Source organism: Penicillium psychrofluorescens (genome assembly GCF_964197705.1).
Source record: "Penicillium psychrofluorescens genome assembly, chromosome: 1".
Taxonomy (NCBI): Eukaryota; Fungi; Ascomycota; class Eurotiomycetes; order Eurotiales; family Aspergillaceae; genus Penicillium; species Penicillium psychrofluorescens.
Window position 1 is genome coordinate 2,007,084 of NC_133439.1, and position 15,643 is coordinate 2,022,726.

A 15,643-nucleotide genomic window follows, 5' to 3' on the forward strand; every position below is an offset into this window, starting at 1 on the left:
ATTTGAATCATTGCTATTCTTCACAAAAGTCAGACAATATCCATTTAAACCCCGCCGGGCCGCTGGTTCGGCGAGGATCAGCCGAAACATCGACATCCACCTACATCCGGGTCCCTGATCCGGAGGGTTATTTCCTGATCTTGAGACCCACGAGCTCCGCAGCTAGTTCACGCGAGGCGGAATGCAAAGAGTAGGACAAGAGGTGTTTGGATTTGTCTTCAGATTCATTGATTTTGCGATGTTATGGTATACGCTGGACTCCATGCTCTCCCGTCCCCATGCCCCCGATCCATCCATCCAGGACCGGGGGCTGAGTGAACCCCCCCCCCCCGGTCTTTCCCACCCCAACGAAAAACAAAGAGCAAGATTCAAAACATTCCAAAATGTGTAACGCCCACACCGGAGAGAATTCCATTATAATCACAAAGATAAGAAAAAGAGAAGAAAGAGAACCTAAACCGCGCCGCGCGGCTTAGATTTCGCCTCTTTCTTCGCCTTCGCCTCCTCCTTCTTTCGCTTCTTCTGCTCCTGGAGTTTATCGTCGTGCTTGCGTTTCAGACTAGCTTTCTCCTCCTCTGTACGCGCAACAGGCTTAAAGAAGCCTTCCAGACGAGACTGTTGCGCCGTCTTGAGGTGCTTCTGCAAGCGCGCCGCGCCGTTGCGCACGCGGTCTTCGTTGAAGCCCTTGTCTGTAACCAAGAACCCGACTAGTCCTTCAATGTCGGGCGCGTCCCACTTGAAATCGCACTCGGGATCGTCGGCAGAGCGCACGTCCGGCGTGAGGAATAGCTCGCGCGCGTCCTGGTATGGCCAGTCCTCTGGGATGACGTATTTCTTCTTTGGGTCGTTCTGTATGTGCTCCACCACCTTTTCGAGGGTCTTGTGCTCGCGGATCAGGTTCAGTGCGGTCTGCGGTCCGACTTTGGGGATAGGTTCGAGGTAGTCGCAGCCCAGGAGAATGCAGAGGTCGATGAACTGTAGGAGGTTAGTCTTGGGCCACATCTTTTCAGCTTTTTGAGGGGTATGTTCTACCTGCTTGCGGTCCATGTTGAGTCCCTCCAGCGCCCGACTGAGGTGAATCTCCAGAATAGGCTCCTTCCTCTGCTCACTGAAGGTCAAATGCCGCAGCAAGATCGGCGCCTCAAAACACAAGGTATCCATGTCTTCCGAGGCAGCAGCGTACACCTTACCCGCACGCGCCAAAACGGCGCACTGGGCCTCTGCCTCGGTCGGCGCAATAATGTACGGAATCCCCATCAGCTTCAGCAGCTTCCTGCACTCCTCGTTGTGCTCGCGCGTGACGCGCACCGTCCGCCGGGAGAACTTCTCGACTTCTTCCGCCGTACCGGTCTCCTTTGCCTCCTCGTGCGCCTCACTGGCTTCCGCTTTGCGTGCACCGCGCTTGGCCAGCTCGCCGGACTTCAGCTTGGGCGGGGCACCGTCGAAGACGTAGAGGGGCTTGATGCCGTTGTCCACCATCCGTAGCGTGCGGTAGAACAGGCCCATCAGGTGGGAGGTTGTTTCGCCCGACTCACTCATGAGTTGCTGGCCCTCAGAGCGGACGGCAATGAGGAAGCTGTAGATGCTCATGGATCTGGGGGAGAGTTAGTCAATGCCCAGCGGGGAGGGTGCAATGAACAACGACGTACGCATCCTATGGGTAGAAAGTAAACCGTTAGCTCTTGTTCTGCGTATGTCAATGTGTAAGACGTACAATTGCGACCTTGCGGCCGAAGTGGTTCTTGATCTCGCCCGCCTTGACGGCATCGGGGGCGTTCTCCGAGATCACCTGGAACAGGCCTGGCAGGCTGTCAGTAGAGAAGCCTAGGAGAGGGATGGAATGCACTCACTCTTGATACCCATGGTGGTGACAGTAGTGGTGGAACGTACTGACCGGCAATCTTCTCTGCAACACGAGAAAGAGAAAGAGAGACGCGCTCGACCGCGACCAACATTAAGCCTGAAGGGGACTAGCGTGACCAGGTGATGCTGGAGGTATGCCTGAGGCTGTAAGTGCCTGAGGCATTTACATGGAGTTGGACCGACAACCCCGCCTTTGGATTCCCCGGACTCGGGATCAGAATGTGCTACAACCAACGACGATGAAGCGGAATCGCATTCAGTTCGAGGCCAGTGGTGATGCCTCGTCTGCGTCTCCGCCCGCCGCCGCCTTCACCCCGTCCGACGACCGCCAATCCGCCCAGCATGTCCCGAAGATTTCGCGGAGGATCCGGGCCTGCACCGAGTGCAAGCGACATAAGGTCCGGTGCGACATGAAGGCAGGTGAGTCTACGTGCTCGCGGTGTCGGCGAATGAAGCTGGAATGTGTCGTAAACAAGAGTCTCCAGACCCTGCTGGAGGATGAAGCAGAGTAAGTACCTCCGAATGCAGTCAGAAAGAACATGCTGATCCAAAGTGCCGCGCAGGTGGAAGACCATGATTGAGCTGGCAATGACGGACCTGCTTAGGAAGGCTCACATGCCGGAACTATCGTACTATCAATCCGGCGGTGGATTGACCGAGACGCCGAAGAAACGGGGCCGCAAAGAGTCAACGGTGTCGACCGACGACGCGGGTCTTGCCTACAGCAAGACCGAGTCTGCGGAGTCCGTCAAACCAACCGAATCGCGGCACTCGGATAATACGTTTTCGCAACAGCAGTCGCAATACTCTCTGGATCGCGAAGAAGCGGGGGCGACATCACTGGTCACGGCCCCGATGGGGAGTCTGTATGAGGTGACGCAGCTGAGTGAGAACCGGGAGAGTTCACCTGGAGAGCAATATGCGCCGGACCAAGCCATTGTGACGGATTTCATCTCGCGCGGAGTGGTGGATCTGCCAGAAGCGGAGGAACTGTTCTACCACTTCGATCAGGTGCTCAATCGGTACTTGTGGGATGGGGCATTACTACCTCATGAAAATCTCACGTCTGTCCGGCGGTCCTCATCCATGCTCTCGGCGGCCATTCTGGCGGTGACCGCGCTTCACATGCCGACCAAGGAGCGCACGTTCGACACATGCTACACCGAGTTTGCAAAACTAGCATCCGAATCAATGCTCGGCCACCACCATACTATGGACGACATACGCGCGTTATGTATTGGGGCGTTTTGGCTGGCGGATGTCAGCTGGAAGCTGTCTGGATACGCGGTACGCATTGCTACTGAACGGAATCTACACCAGTGCTATCGCAAAGCGGCGCAAGGGTCTCCAGAACATAAGGAGCAAGCCAGGCTATGGTACATTCTTTACGTATGTTTTCTCTCATATTTATTCCTTGTTGGGTCGCTCATCTCGCTACAGACTCTGGAGCACCACTTCTCTATCGCGTATGGGCGACCACCGATCATCCATGAGGACCCGAGCATTACCCATCATCACACCTTCACACAATCGCCGTCGGTGACGCAGGGCGATCTCCGACTACATAGCCAAGTAGACCTGTTCATCGTTCTCACCCGGATATACTTTGCGTTTGGTCCCGATGTCGATTTGGAAGTTCCCGAGTCCGATTTTCCCAAGATTGATGACCTCGACGCTGACCTGGGGGGTTGGCAAACGGCGTGGCTTCCTCGACTTGGTGCGTACCACTATTTCCCAAATCCTTAGGAACCTGCTAATTCGGAACTCATAGCGGGGAGTCGACACGTCGGAGCATACCCCTACAAAGCCATTTACATGCACTACCACTTCTCTCGACTACAGCTGTACTCGGTTGCTCTGCGAACGTATCACTCATCCACCTCTGCACGAATCATGTCTCCGGATCGCAGAAAGCGTGCCAACGTCGCAGTAGAATCGGCCATCGCCACGCTCCAGGTCGTCCTGGATGAGCGGGACATCCAGCGCGCGCTGGTCGGGGTGCCACTGTATCTGCACAGCATGATCACCTTTGCCGCAGTCTTCCTCCTAAAAATCGCCGCCAAGGTGTGCTCGAACGGGAACATTCCCGGGAGCCAAGGTCAACAGAACTCCATCGCGTCGGCCGGGCTAATGGTCGACGTGAGCTACGTCCGAGCCCTCGTGGGACGCACGGTCGAGATGATGGTCTCCGTCAGCCAGCGGGCGAGCGAGCGGCATATGAGCCATCACATCGCGCGCGGACTGCGCAAGATGCTGACGGGGCTGGAAGAGTGGGAGAAGCGCCACACCGGTACACAACCTGCCCATGCGTCACCCTCGCTCTTCAAGCCCGTTGTTATCCCCGGTGCCCAGACTCTTGGTGAGCGCGACACCATTCTGAACCACCCACCACCACTACTCGGCGTGGCTCCGCTATCCGCAGAGCGTGGCGGGAGCAATGGCTTTGAACCGGCCACGGTCCAGGGCAAGCCGCAGTCCGGTCTGTCGGAGGGCTCGATGGATCCGATGATGGCAGATCTATGGGGGTTTGACGAAGATTACTTCCCCACGGGGGTGTTTGATTTTTTGCAAAGCCAGATGCCGGCATGAATTGTTTATTAGGCCGCTAGATAGATGTATATAATTCCTGCAGGTAGATTAGGCATATAGGTGGATAGTTACATAGAGCGGCTTCTCTCCTTGTTCGGCTTGCTCGGCCCATGATCCGCATCCGCCAAACTGCCACGCCGAAAATGTCCGAGACTCCAAGTGCCGATCCTGGAACTTGTTCATAATTCCAGTAGGTGGTTCGGAGGTTCCGTCGAATGATTTGCACCCAGCCAGTCAATCTAGTTGTCTGCTTTTCACGCCGAGCTCGGTGATCCCGACCCTCTGATATAATTGCCGAGGCGACTGAATATATTTGATCGGAGCTTCCCCCGCGACCACTTACACTTCTCTCCTTCATCCTCCCTCTCTCCCCTCCTTCTACTCCGTCAATTCCCCCCTCTCCTATAAAATGAATCGGTCCCTTCTCCGCGCAGCCACGCGCTCGTTCGCTCGCCCCTCTACCGCCGCCCGGCGGTATGCCTCGTCCGGCGTGTTCAACTGGGAGGATCCGCTGGCGGCTGCCGAGCTGTTCACCGAGGAGGAGCTAGCGATCCAAGACACAGCACGGCAATACTGCCAGGACCGGCTGATGCCACGGGTGCTGGGTACGTTTTTTTTTTTTTTTTCGCTGACAGAGTGTCGTATTGTCCTTGTCTAACTAATCTTTTTCTGTAGAGGCCTACCGCAAAGAAGACTACGACCGCCGGATCCTCGAAGAAATGGGCGAGCTGGGCCTACTGGGCGCCTCGATCGAGGGATACGGCTGCGCGGGCGCCAGCACCGTGGCCTCGGGGCTGATCAATAAGGAAGTCGAGCGCGTCGACTCCGGATACCGGTCGGGCATGTCGGTGCAGAGCTCGCTGGCCATGACGGGCATCTACGAGTTCGGCACGGAGGAGCAGAAGCAGCGCTGGCTGCCTGATCTGGCCAAGGGGAAGCTTTCCGGCTGCTTTGGGTTGACGGAGCCGAATCACGGCTCGGATCCCGGGTCCATGGAGACCGTCGCGCGCGAGCACCCGACCCAGAAGGGCATGTACCTCCTGTCCGGGAGCAAGACCTGGATCACCAACTCGCCGATCTGTGATCTGGCCCTCGTCTGGGCGAAGCTCGAGTCCACGGGGAAGATCAAGGGGTTTATTGTTGAGCGCGAGCGCTGCCCGCCCGGCACGTTTGAGACGCCGGTGCTCAAGAATAAGAATGGGCTGCGCGCGTCGATCACCGGTATGATCCAGATGGATGGCTGCCCCGTTCCTGCGGAGAACATGTTCCCGGATGTCGAGGGCCTCACGGGTCCCTTCACCTGTCTGAACAGCGCGCGGCTGGGAATTGCCTTTGGCAGCATGGGCGCCCTGGAGGACTGCATTGCGCGCGCGCGCGAGTACAGTCTCGAACGCAAGCAGTTCAAGGGCAACCCGCTGGCCAAGTACCAACTCGTCCAGAAGAAGCTGGCAGACGCAGCGACAGATGCCGCGTATGGCACCCTTGCGGCGACGCAGGTGGCCCGGCTAAAGGACGCGGGCAAGGCCACTCCCGAGATGATCTCCATGATTAAGCGCCAGAACTGTGACCGCGCGCTGACCGGCTCGCGAATGTATGTACATCCTCAGTCTGTGTTGTGGATCTCCTACTGACATGTCCTTCCTAGTCTCCAAGAAATCTTCGGCGGCAATGCGGCCAGCGACGAATACCACATCGGCCGCCATGTGTCCAACCTGTTTGTGGTGCAGACGTACGAGGGCCAGAGCGATATCCACGGTATGTCATTACTCTCATCTACTTTCGGGAAAACACCGACTGACGTTATCTCAGGTTTGATCCTGGGCCGTGCCATTACTGGCGTGCAGGCCTTTGTTTGAGATATTGTACATATACGGATAACCATTTACGCTCAATAAAATATACCATACTACATACGAAAATATGAGAAAGCCTCGCCATAACATCTAGTCCTGCCTGTAGGGCCGTGGTTTTAACAATCCTGACAGTTGTGGGAGAAGAGGTGGACATTGTATCTCCGTCTCGGCAGGGACAGCGATGCTTCGAGCGGAAACACCTCAAACCAGCTAGCTTCCGATCTCCGCGCTGGGTGGAACTCCACATGGGCCCACTCCATCCCGACGTTGACCCTCAGGCCCGCGAGTGGGATGAATCCCGATGACGCACCCACTTCACATCGCTTGTCTTGTTCCGCGCTGTCCTTGCCATTATTTATTGTATTTGCTCTTGGTTGGTTCACTTCTTGACTACACCGTTGAAGAGTGAGTAAAACAATTTGAACAAAAGAACAGAAAGGAAAAGAAAAAGTATCAGGATGTCTTCACCTAGCAGGTTGGGAGTAGGGATCATCGGGGCCGGTGTAAGTCTTGAACTATTCACTTTTGCGGACATCTGAATCTCAAGGCTTCGACAAGGGCTAACAAACTGCTCCAGGAGGTCTTCCAGGTGTGCCACGGCCCCTGTCTGCTGCTGCTCTCGCATCTCTTCAAGATCGAATCCATCTGCGACCTGTCGGCCAAGACGGTTGACCACTGCGCAGCCAAGTTCTTCGTGCCTCACAAGACCACCACGCCGCAAGAAGTAATCGACCATCCGAACGTCGAGGTGGTCTTCATCCTCACCTCCGATGACAGCCACGCCCCGCTAGCCCTTGCCAGCCTCAAGGCCGGCAAGAATGTCTTCATCGAGAAGCCCGTCTCCCTGTCCCTGCCCTCGGTACAGTCCATCATCGACGCCGAGAAGGACGCACCCGGCGGAGCCCGCGTCTTCGTGGGCTATATGCGTCGCTATGCCCCGAGCTACCTGCAAGCCTTTAAACGCGAGATTGCTACCATCCCCAAGATCCTCTACGCCCGCGTCCGCGACTTCAGCGGACCCAACGCACAGTTCGTGAACCAGAGCGGCACCTTCCAGGTTAAGAACGCCGACCACCCCCCCAGCGCGACCAAAGAACGCAACACGCGTTTGGCCGCTCTCTTCGCGGAAGCGTTTCCGAACCAGGAGATCACCGACGAGATGAAGAGGTACTGCTGCTTCCTCGGCAGCTTGGGCTCCCACGATATCTCCCTCATGCGCGAGACCCTGGGCTTCCCTGAAAAGGTCGACGGCGTGTCCGTCAACGACCCGTTCTACAGCGCTATCATGACATTCCGCAACCAGGACGGCTCGACCTACTCCACCACCTACGAGAGCGGCATTGATGAGATCCCCATCTTTGATGCCCACATCGCCGTCTATGGCGCCAAGAAGAGAGTGACCATCAAGGTGAGTGAATACCAAACCAATGCCTGTGAGCAGGAGCTGACCCACGTTGCAGTACGACAGCCCGTACGTCAAGGGTCTGCCCATTTACGTCGAGGTGGAAGAGCTGAATGAGCAGGGTGAGATTCAACGTCGTACCATGGTATCGTCGTATGAGGACGCATACACAGCTGAGCTCCAGGAGCTGCATGAGGCCTTTGCCCACGGCAAGACTATCAAGACGACGGTGGAGGACGCGAAGCAGGACCTCCAGATCTACGACATGATGTACAAGAGGTGGGGTGTTAACTAGCCGGTTTAAATAGAGGGTATCCAAAGAGAAATCATGATAGAATAGAAAGACATTTCCATTGCGGGTACTTTGTTGAAGGAGGCGATCGGTGCCTTCCATACATCTCTGCCAAATGCTGTTGTACACAGTAGAATGCCACACTGATATTGTCTTGTCCCACACATAGCCTTACATATTCTATGATTTCTGGCATCTCAGAACTCCTTGGATCGCACCACGGGTGCAGTAGATTCGACGACTGGTATTAGGAATAAATTGTAACCTATCATTTATGTAGAAGAAGTTCCATTAGAACAGCAGGTAAGGCAAGGCCTAGCCCGCACTGAGTATTGGCCGTCGCTTGGCCTTGATTTCAACCTGGACGTGGCGGAAAATATTTTCAGCATTGAGCGACTGGGGAACTTGATATGAATCTGTTACTATACAATATCTTTTGTCTATTCACATAAACTCTTCAGGCTTGAGCCGCCGCCGCCATGTCCGGCAGCTGAAGGTACCACTGAGGGAGAATCATATTCACTGGCAACAGATCCAGACTGCAAACAAGACTGAACTTATTTCTGGGGCTGGTTGTCTTCAGAAGCCGGCCTAAGAGGGACCCTATTCACACATGTTGGTCTACCGGATTGGACACTGATGTGAAAGACAAATACAAAATGGCAATTGGGTTTAATTGCAAAGAGTTAAATACATGAATGAGTGTCTATATATATCTTATATCCCACTGCGGTACAGGTGGTGGGTAGTGATACTAGTCTTCCCTCGATCGTTTGTATACCGTCTAGGAATTTCGTAGATTTTGAGGTCAGGCTAGAGGCAAGGACGAGAAGACTATGCCCACTTCCCGATAAGTGCCATGATCCCAGCGCCTAGTACTGTGCACACAGTCATAAATGTCAAGCGTTTCCTGTTGTTCGTGCGACAAGGATCAAACAAAAAGTCCCGAGCTAGCAGTTCAACAAGCCCGGTGTAGATCAAGATACCGGCGGAGATGGAGTCGAGGACTCCAGACACTATGTTCGCAGTATTCGAATTGGGATTGTATGTCGTTCGCAGGCCTAGTCCAATTGCAATGGAAATGGGCGTGGTTAAACCGTACATCATGCATAGGATCCAAGGAAGCCAGCTGTTTCGCTTGAAAGGAATAGCGGACATTCTGGCTCCAATACCCAATCCTTCGAAGCTCTGGTGGAACACGAGCACCGGGTACAGAGTTTTGAACTCGCTGCCGACAACTCCAAGATTCAGGCCGATGATCACCGAATGAAAGATGACACCGAATTCAAGAATGAGGAGGGCGGCTATCTGTTGCTGGAACGATCTCTCCGCTGCCGCAGAGTCGGAAAAGTCTGAAGTGTCCCATGCCGAGTCTTGCTTTGTCTTGAGTGACGTAGTTGGAACTTCCTCGGAGGGTTCATGCTCGTGTGTCTCTTGAACAATACCAACTGGGGGTTCTTTCATGATTCCATATTTTGACTCAACATATAGCTCTGCGCCAAAGTCCATGAGGAACACCACGATGGTCGACGTCAGTGCGATGGCGGGGGGCCAAGAGTACTCCGCCCAGTTGCCCGTCATTCCAACACAGCTGTTAGGACCAATCTCTGAGTAGGCAGGATCCAACAAATGCACAAATGCTGTGGCAATGATCACACCTGTACCGAAGTAACGAGCAAATAGATACACATAGAGAGGAATCTTCAGGCGCGGGATTCGTTTCGCGACCACAGGGAAGAAGGTAACCGCTGTCGAGATGGCAAAGATAACAAAAATGGAAGAAATGCGAGCACCAAGCATGCCATCGTAGTCATTTCCGGAGTTCTGGACCCAGCAGACCACTTTGGCGAAGTCCACTGAGCTCAGATTTACGTTATGAGGATCAAATGAGGAAGACATGACTGCTTGAATAATTAGATTTGACTAAATGGTGGGCATCGGATAGGGGTTAAGTTATACTGGCCATCGTGAGTACCTTTAGGGCATCAACAAGGTACACTGGACATCGTGAGGACCTTGAGGGCAGCGACCTGCCTATTCTGTCGATTTGGCCCTCGGAAAAAAAAAAAAAACTCTTTGTAAAAAAAAAAAATCATGCCCCATTGTCCACGCCAACCCCACTTTGGGTGTTGGTGCTCCTAAAAAGTTTTGCAACCCGATCTCACGGATATTTATGAAGCGTGCACGATGAGCGGAGAACATACGGCGAAACGGACCCACATAGATTATCTGGGTTCCCTAGAACGACAATAGCTCTTTCATCGCCTATGACTTTTACCAATATTCAACATATATCTTCCAGGTTCTGATAATAGCGTGAAATATTTTCAATGCAACTAAATCTAAAGCTTGGATCAAGAATCATATGTGCAATTCATCAACGTCTCCAGTACACAAATGACAGGATTGGAAGCCAAAGATAAATAAGCAGGAGCAAAGCTGTTTGGTCATAGATACTGGGGCCTCCCGAAGTTTCTGTGACTCTCCGTAGTACTGTCAGATAGTGGTCTTGGCTATATGTCGCGTTTAACGTGACTGGCGCTGAAATGGTTCCGTCCACCAACCGAACCCACGTTTTGACTTCATCTTTCATAGTCTCTTGATTCAGGAAGATTTGACGTCCACCTCGGGTAGCGTCACCATATCCTCCGTATCCGGAGTGCCGACCGTAGCACATATTGATCCCATTTCCAGTCAGGTTCTGATCAATGACCTGACCGTCCCATTTAAAGCACCTATTATAATCAGCAATTGATTTCAAGCCACAATACAGGGCTTGAGAGGCTCATACCAATCATTGTCGTGATCATGGCCACTGAAAGTAGCCACTAGTCCGCTAGTATTAAGAAGAGCCTGCATGAACCGGCGGTCTTGTCCCATATAATCACTGTCACCGGAACCTTGCGACGTCACTGTTTCACCATTGATTCCGGGAGTTGTGTTTGGGTCTACGCCTTCTTCCTGGTATTCACGCATGGCATGGGCGGGAATGTGAAAGAATGCGAGCGATGGAATGACTTGGTCATACTTGGCTGTCAAATTTGCGTTTGTTTTGGTGAACCAGTCAACAACCTTTCGTGTGTTAGCCGGACAGCTTAAGAAAATCCAATAGGAAGAATTGTACATCTTCAGTGACCCAATCTCCCCTTGCGACGGAACTGCCGCCTGTCGAAGGATCTTTTGCATAATGCCCGCCTTTTGAATCAAAAAACCACAAGACGAGCGCGGGAGTACTCGTCTTGTGGTCGTGGGGATATACCAACAAATAGTAATTCGTGATTCCAGCCTTGGGCGCAGAGACCATGTTCTGTGTCAAACAATTTGGATATCGTGTCTCCTGTTCATAGATATCCTTCATCGGATCCAAGGCCACCTCACTGTCGTGATTACCGTAAGTCGATGCCCATAATTGTCCCACATTGACCAGAGGCGATACAACTTCGTGAAGATATTGACTGGAGTTTGAACGCTGCACGGCTTCGCCGGATATCAAGTCTCCGTTGAGAACCACTAGCTGTGCATCTTCCTTCGACAGAACATATGACATAAGTTCTTTTGTCATGGCATCGCGCGTGGCATCTGAATATTTGGTCAGGATATGTCATTATCTCATACTAGATTTAGACTGGATGGAGGTGTGAGACATACTTTCGGCGAAGTGCAAATCCTCGAAGACAGAAACATGGAAAGTGCCATTTTCTGTAAATCGTAGTTTCCGACCGCCTGACAGTTGGCTGGGAGTCGATCTCATAATATACTGAGTCTGGGCTCTAGCGGATATGTTTGGATCCTTGATCATTCGAAGCACAAAGCATGTGTAGGAACTTGTACGCTTTCTGTACTATTTGAGGACAGCGGTCTCCCCTGCCGTCATGCTTTAAATTCAATTAAGTCATCAAGATCATGAAAAACTGGGGCTTTTTCAAGCTTCGGTGCACATTTTGAGTGGGTGGACGCCGGAAACGGACAGCTCGAGAGGGCCATAGAGTGAAGCGCCAAGACCTCCAGTCAACGAGATTGGAGACAGGCGATAAGTATCCGTGGAACCGCGGTCGCATCCGGAGCCTACGTGAAGTAACATTGTTTTCCTCTCGACTTGCAAGGGGTACTGTAGTAACGCCTCTCGCCGCACGTGATTTATGAGAGCTGTCTTTGCCCGGGCGCTACGGTGACCGAGCAGTCATCGTGAAAATCCATAACTAGTGATAGGAGGTCTAGTATCCAGCAGTGCCATTGTCTATTGTGCCCGCTGTCCATCCATACTCGCACAGGAACGCTCGATTACCCCTGGGACAAGTATTCCAGTATGAGCATCTGGTACAATCGGATTACATTGCACATTAATCTTATTCCACGGCCCTGGATGACCAATTTAAGAGATGCTAAATTAGTTTTCTTTTCGACGATAAAACTCCTTTTCATTGTAGCTGGAGGTTGTACATTGACGAAGGACAATACGCTCGTGTTCCTCGGGTGCCTCCTTGATGCTATCCGAATTTTGCTCTTGTACCTTCGAACTGGATGGATAAAAAAAGATCTTGCATCTGCAATTCAATAAACTTCTCGCATTAGGATTAGGGGAACAAAAAAATAGCAAAGGATGGTATATATACACAGAAAGTCAAAGATAACCGTGGCGGCGAATGGGCCGTCATCCGAGGGTCTAATGAATCCAGAAACCCCCATCACAAGTTGACTTTCTTCAGCTCAGCTTCCGTCCACTCCCACAATCGTTTGCCCATTTCTTGGCTTTTCGCATACTTATTGTGCGGTTTCAAATGCCCAACAGGGATATAATATCCTCCATTGGTGAGGTCTTTCTTTTTCGCACCAGCAGCCGCCCACAATTCATTACATGCACCTTCAGGAACCGATGACCCAAAAAATTGCAATGTTTTGGTGCCCAGGGCAATCATGGATGAGCGCTGACTAATGGAACCGTATAGGTCTGTCAGGATAACGCCCGGGTGAACAGAAACAGACGTGATCGATGGATAGCGACGGCTTAGTTCGGCAGCAAAAAGGATGTTGGCCGCTTTGGATGCGCCATATCGAGCATTGGTATTGACTTTTTTGAGCTTTTCTTGGTTCAAAATTGTGTCGAATGAGGGAGCAAGATTATGTCCCACCGAGGAGAGTGACACAACGCGTACATCGGAGTCAGGTTCCTCAGCTGTCTTGAGAAGGGTCGGCAACAGCAATTTTGTGAGTAAAAAATGACCGGTATGGTTGGTTCCAAGTTGGATTTCGTGGCCCAATTCTGTTTCGCCTGGGGGCAGAGACATAACACCGGCGTTGAGAATCAGGATATCAAGTCGTTGGCATTGGGCGTTGAATTGCTCGGCAGCATCTTTAATGGACTGGGTGGACATCAGGTCCATAGGAAGCCAGATGATTTCTACCTCATTCGGAATGGATGACTTGAGTGACTCAATGGCCTCTGTAGCTTTAGATTCCGAACGGGCGCCCATGAAAATTTTGCTCGGACGATGTTTGGCTAGCTGCAGAATTGTCTCCTTGCCAAGGCCACCATTTCCTGTGACTGAATTAGACACCGTAGAGCCGCATCGGTTTTTTTTTAACATACCGCCTGTTACTAGCACAACCTTTCCAGACAGATCCAGGATGTCTCGGTCTGGGCTGAAACTGACTCCACCGACATAATTTAACGGGTTGGCAAAGGCAGCGACGAATCCTGCCATTTCGAATATGGATTTGCTGAGAACCTTTTACACTCGATCAATTAAACAGAAGCGGATAACCTCCGTGGCAGGTGGAGGCAGTGGCAGTGGCATATATAAGTACATCCGGGGCAACTATGTCCCCGAATCATATGCTAAAACGTCACCGTTCATAGCGGGATGTGGGGCGCTCGCGAAAAGTTCCAGTTTCAATTAAGTGTGCAGAAAGTCAAACTACCGATCCTCCGTTATCGTTGGCGCTAAGCTGTGTGCCTCGGAGTGGCGTTCACCCCTGAGATCTCCAAAGTGGGTCTGGGAAGAATCATTTTTTCTGGGACTATCCAGCCTTCTGCGTTCTGTCTCGGCTTGTTGCCAACGGCATTATCTCGTGTGTGGAGAGCGCGACTGCTGTACCGCAGCAGCTGGTTGAAGTATGCTTCAGTCAGTGTAACCCTGCGTGAGTGGCTATTGTCTAGTTCAAAATGAGTTTTTTTTCGGTCGCGATACGTCTTCACGTGATCGAACTACTTGTGCTGGTTCTTGCGCATTGACTGGACCTATGTCATTGTCTGCCCACTTTAGGAATGGCAAAAACGAAAAGAACAGTAAAAAGAAGAACACATGCAACAGTCAGGATTCGCTGGTGGTCACCCACCCAACTACTAACTGACCGGCGTGTGGCTTAAGTACGGCTGAGCGGACGGGAAGCCCTGTTCTCCACACCCTGTGGTCGCATGTACTAGATTTATGTTTGGAAGGACATATGAGTGTAGTGAGCACTGTCGCGCGACTTAGGTGAGAAGGGTGAATACACAATAGACAGGGTGAGAAGCCCGACGAGAATCACCCCGGAGCAGTCTTCTGCTTGTGATACTCCTTTATCAAATCATCCCAAGTCATACCCATGTGCTGTGAGATATTTTGTGCGCCTTTTTCAAGGCCGATGTCCTTTATGCTTCCGTCCTTGCATCTAGCGGAGGTACTGGCACCTTTTCGGATAAGAAATCGCATGAAAAAGGCAGCTTCTAACGTGGTCTTTTTCGCAGCTGATTGCAATGCTGTCATCCCTTCTGGTCGCCCATGCTGCTGTGGGAAATTTATGTGGGCTCCAAGCCTTAGAGTCTCTTCGGCCAAAGACAAAGAGCAACTTGATTTGGCGATTCGCACAAGGATGGTTCCTAACTCGTGGGAAGTGAACTCCCCGCGAAATTCACTGAGAGTATGCCGCAACCTGGCTTCCTTCAAAAGGTTCCCCTTGATTTTTGTGAAGAGTGCCTGTTTGAACAGTTGATCAAGTGGATCGAATGTCTCTTCAGGACTCGGCATCCGTTCGAGCGTTGGAAAGTCCGCATAATTCTGTGGCCCTTCGTCATTGTCATGAGCGGGCTCTTCAACCTGCCATGGTTGGAGTTGAAGGCGACGAATGTTTTTTTCCCAGAGCGTATAGATTTCATCGGATTTTACTCCCAGTATTGTGTTCATCAATTTTGGGAAATCGTCCGTCTGGGCCTTTGGGATAGCCCATGCGGCAAAATCAAAGTCTTCACTCGTCACAGCCCCTTTGACGATGTCAACAGGCAGATATCGCTCAGTGGATGGGGCTAAGAGCCGCGTTATGAGCAGAGAGCCTTGATTAGCTGCCATGAGCCTCGCAGATGCGACGACTTCAGCCTTCAGCTTTTTACCTCCCGAGGATGATACCAGACGTCGCACTCCGTCATTGTCACCTTCGATGATGAATGCGAATAACAGAGGCTGTACCTCTTCTGGATCCAGATTGGCAAAGTCGTTGCTACTTGCCTGGATCTGATCCACTGCTGTCAGTACATGAGTATTCAGCCAGTGGTCATCGCGCTTTTTCTTGGAATCGAATCCAAACGCAGAGAAGTCGCAGCTCGGCAGTGAGCATTTATATGGTTGCCCATGATATTTGACATGCTTGTTCCGTTCATCTAGGGTAGCA

General features: G+C 52.1%; 6 protein-coding genes across 6 annotated transcripts; 3 read left to right on the forward strand and 3 right to left on the reverse strand.

The window, feature by feature from the left end:
• Positions 1-453: 453 nt before the first annotated feature.
• Positions 454-1,590, reverse strand: PFLUO_LOCUS754 (Elongation of fatty acids protein 2; the record flags this gene model as incomplete). The annotated part of the gene is made up of 2 exons (XM_073785233.1): positions 454-975; positions 1,033-1,590. The coding sequence occupies 2 exons, from the start codon at positions 1,588-1,590 to the stop codon at positions 454-456; spliced, it is 1,080 nt and encodes a 359-aa protein (XP_073634850.1).
• Positions 1,591-2,102: 512 nt separating this feature from the next.
• On the forward strand, positions 2,103-4,452 carry PFLUO_LOCUS755 (uncharacterized protein; the record flags this gene model as incomplete). The annotated part of the gene is made up of 4 exons (XM_073785244.1): positions 2,103-2,371; positions 2,427-3,252; positions 3,304-3,580; positions 3,635-4,452. 4 exons carry the CDS (start codon positions 2,103-2,105, stop codon positions 4,450-4,452), a joined length of 2,190 nt encoding a protein of 729 aa, XP_073634851.1.
• Positions 4,453-4,861: 409 nt separating this feature from the next.
• PFLUO_LOCUS756 (uncharacterized protein) lies at positions 4,862-6,308 on the forward strand (the record flags this gene model as incomplete). The annotated part of the gene is made up of 4 exons (XM_073785255.1): positions 4,862-5,057; positions 5,128-6,043; positions 6,098-6,207; positions 6,262-6,308. The coding sequence occupies 4 exons, from the start codon at positions 4,862-4,864 to the stop codon at positions 6,306-6,308; spliced, it is 1,269 nt and encodes a 422-aa protein (XP_073634852.1).
• Positions 6,309-6,763: 455 nt separating this feature from the next.
• Positions 6,764-8,002, forward strand: PFLUO_LOCUS757 (uncharacterized protein; the record flags this gene model as incomplete). The annotated part of the gene is made up of 3 exons (XM_073785266.1): positions 6,764-6,808; positions 6,883-7,713; positions 7,766-8,002. The coding sequence occupies 3 exons, from the start codon at positions 6,764-6,766 to the stop codon at positions 8,000-8,002; spliced, it is 1,113 nt and encodes a 370-aa protein (XP_073634853.1).
• Positions 8,003-8,833: 831 nt separating this feature from the next.
• Positions 8,834-9,898, reverse strand: PFLUO_LOCUS758 (uncharacterized protein; the record flags this gene model as incomplete). The annotated part of the gene is made up of 1 exon (XM_073785277.1): positions 8,834-9,898. One exon carries the CDS (start codon positions 9,896-9,898, stop codon positions 8,834-8,836), a length of 1,065 nt encoding a protein of 354 aa, XP_073634854.1.
• Positions 9,899-12,684: 2,786 nt separating this feature from the next.
• On the reverse strand, positions 12,685-13,701 carry PFLUO_LOCUS759 (uncharacterized protein; the record flags this gene model as incomplete). The annotated part of the gene is made up of 2 exons (XM_073785288.1): positions 12,685-13,535; positions 13,587-13,701. 2 exons carry the CDS (start codon positions 13,699-13,701, stop codon positions 12,685-12,687), a joined length of 966 nt encoding a protein of 321 aa, XP_073634855.1.
• Positions 13,702-15,643: the final 1,942 nt, after the last annotated feature.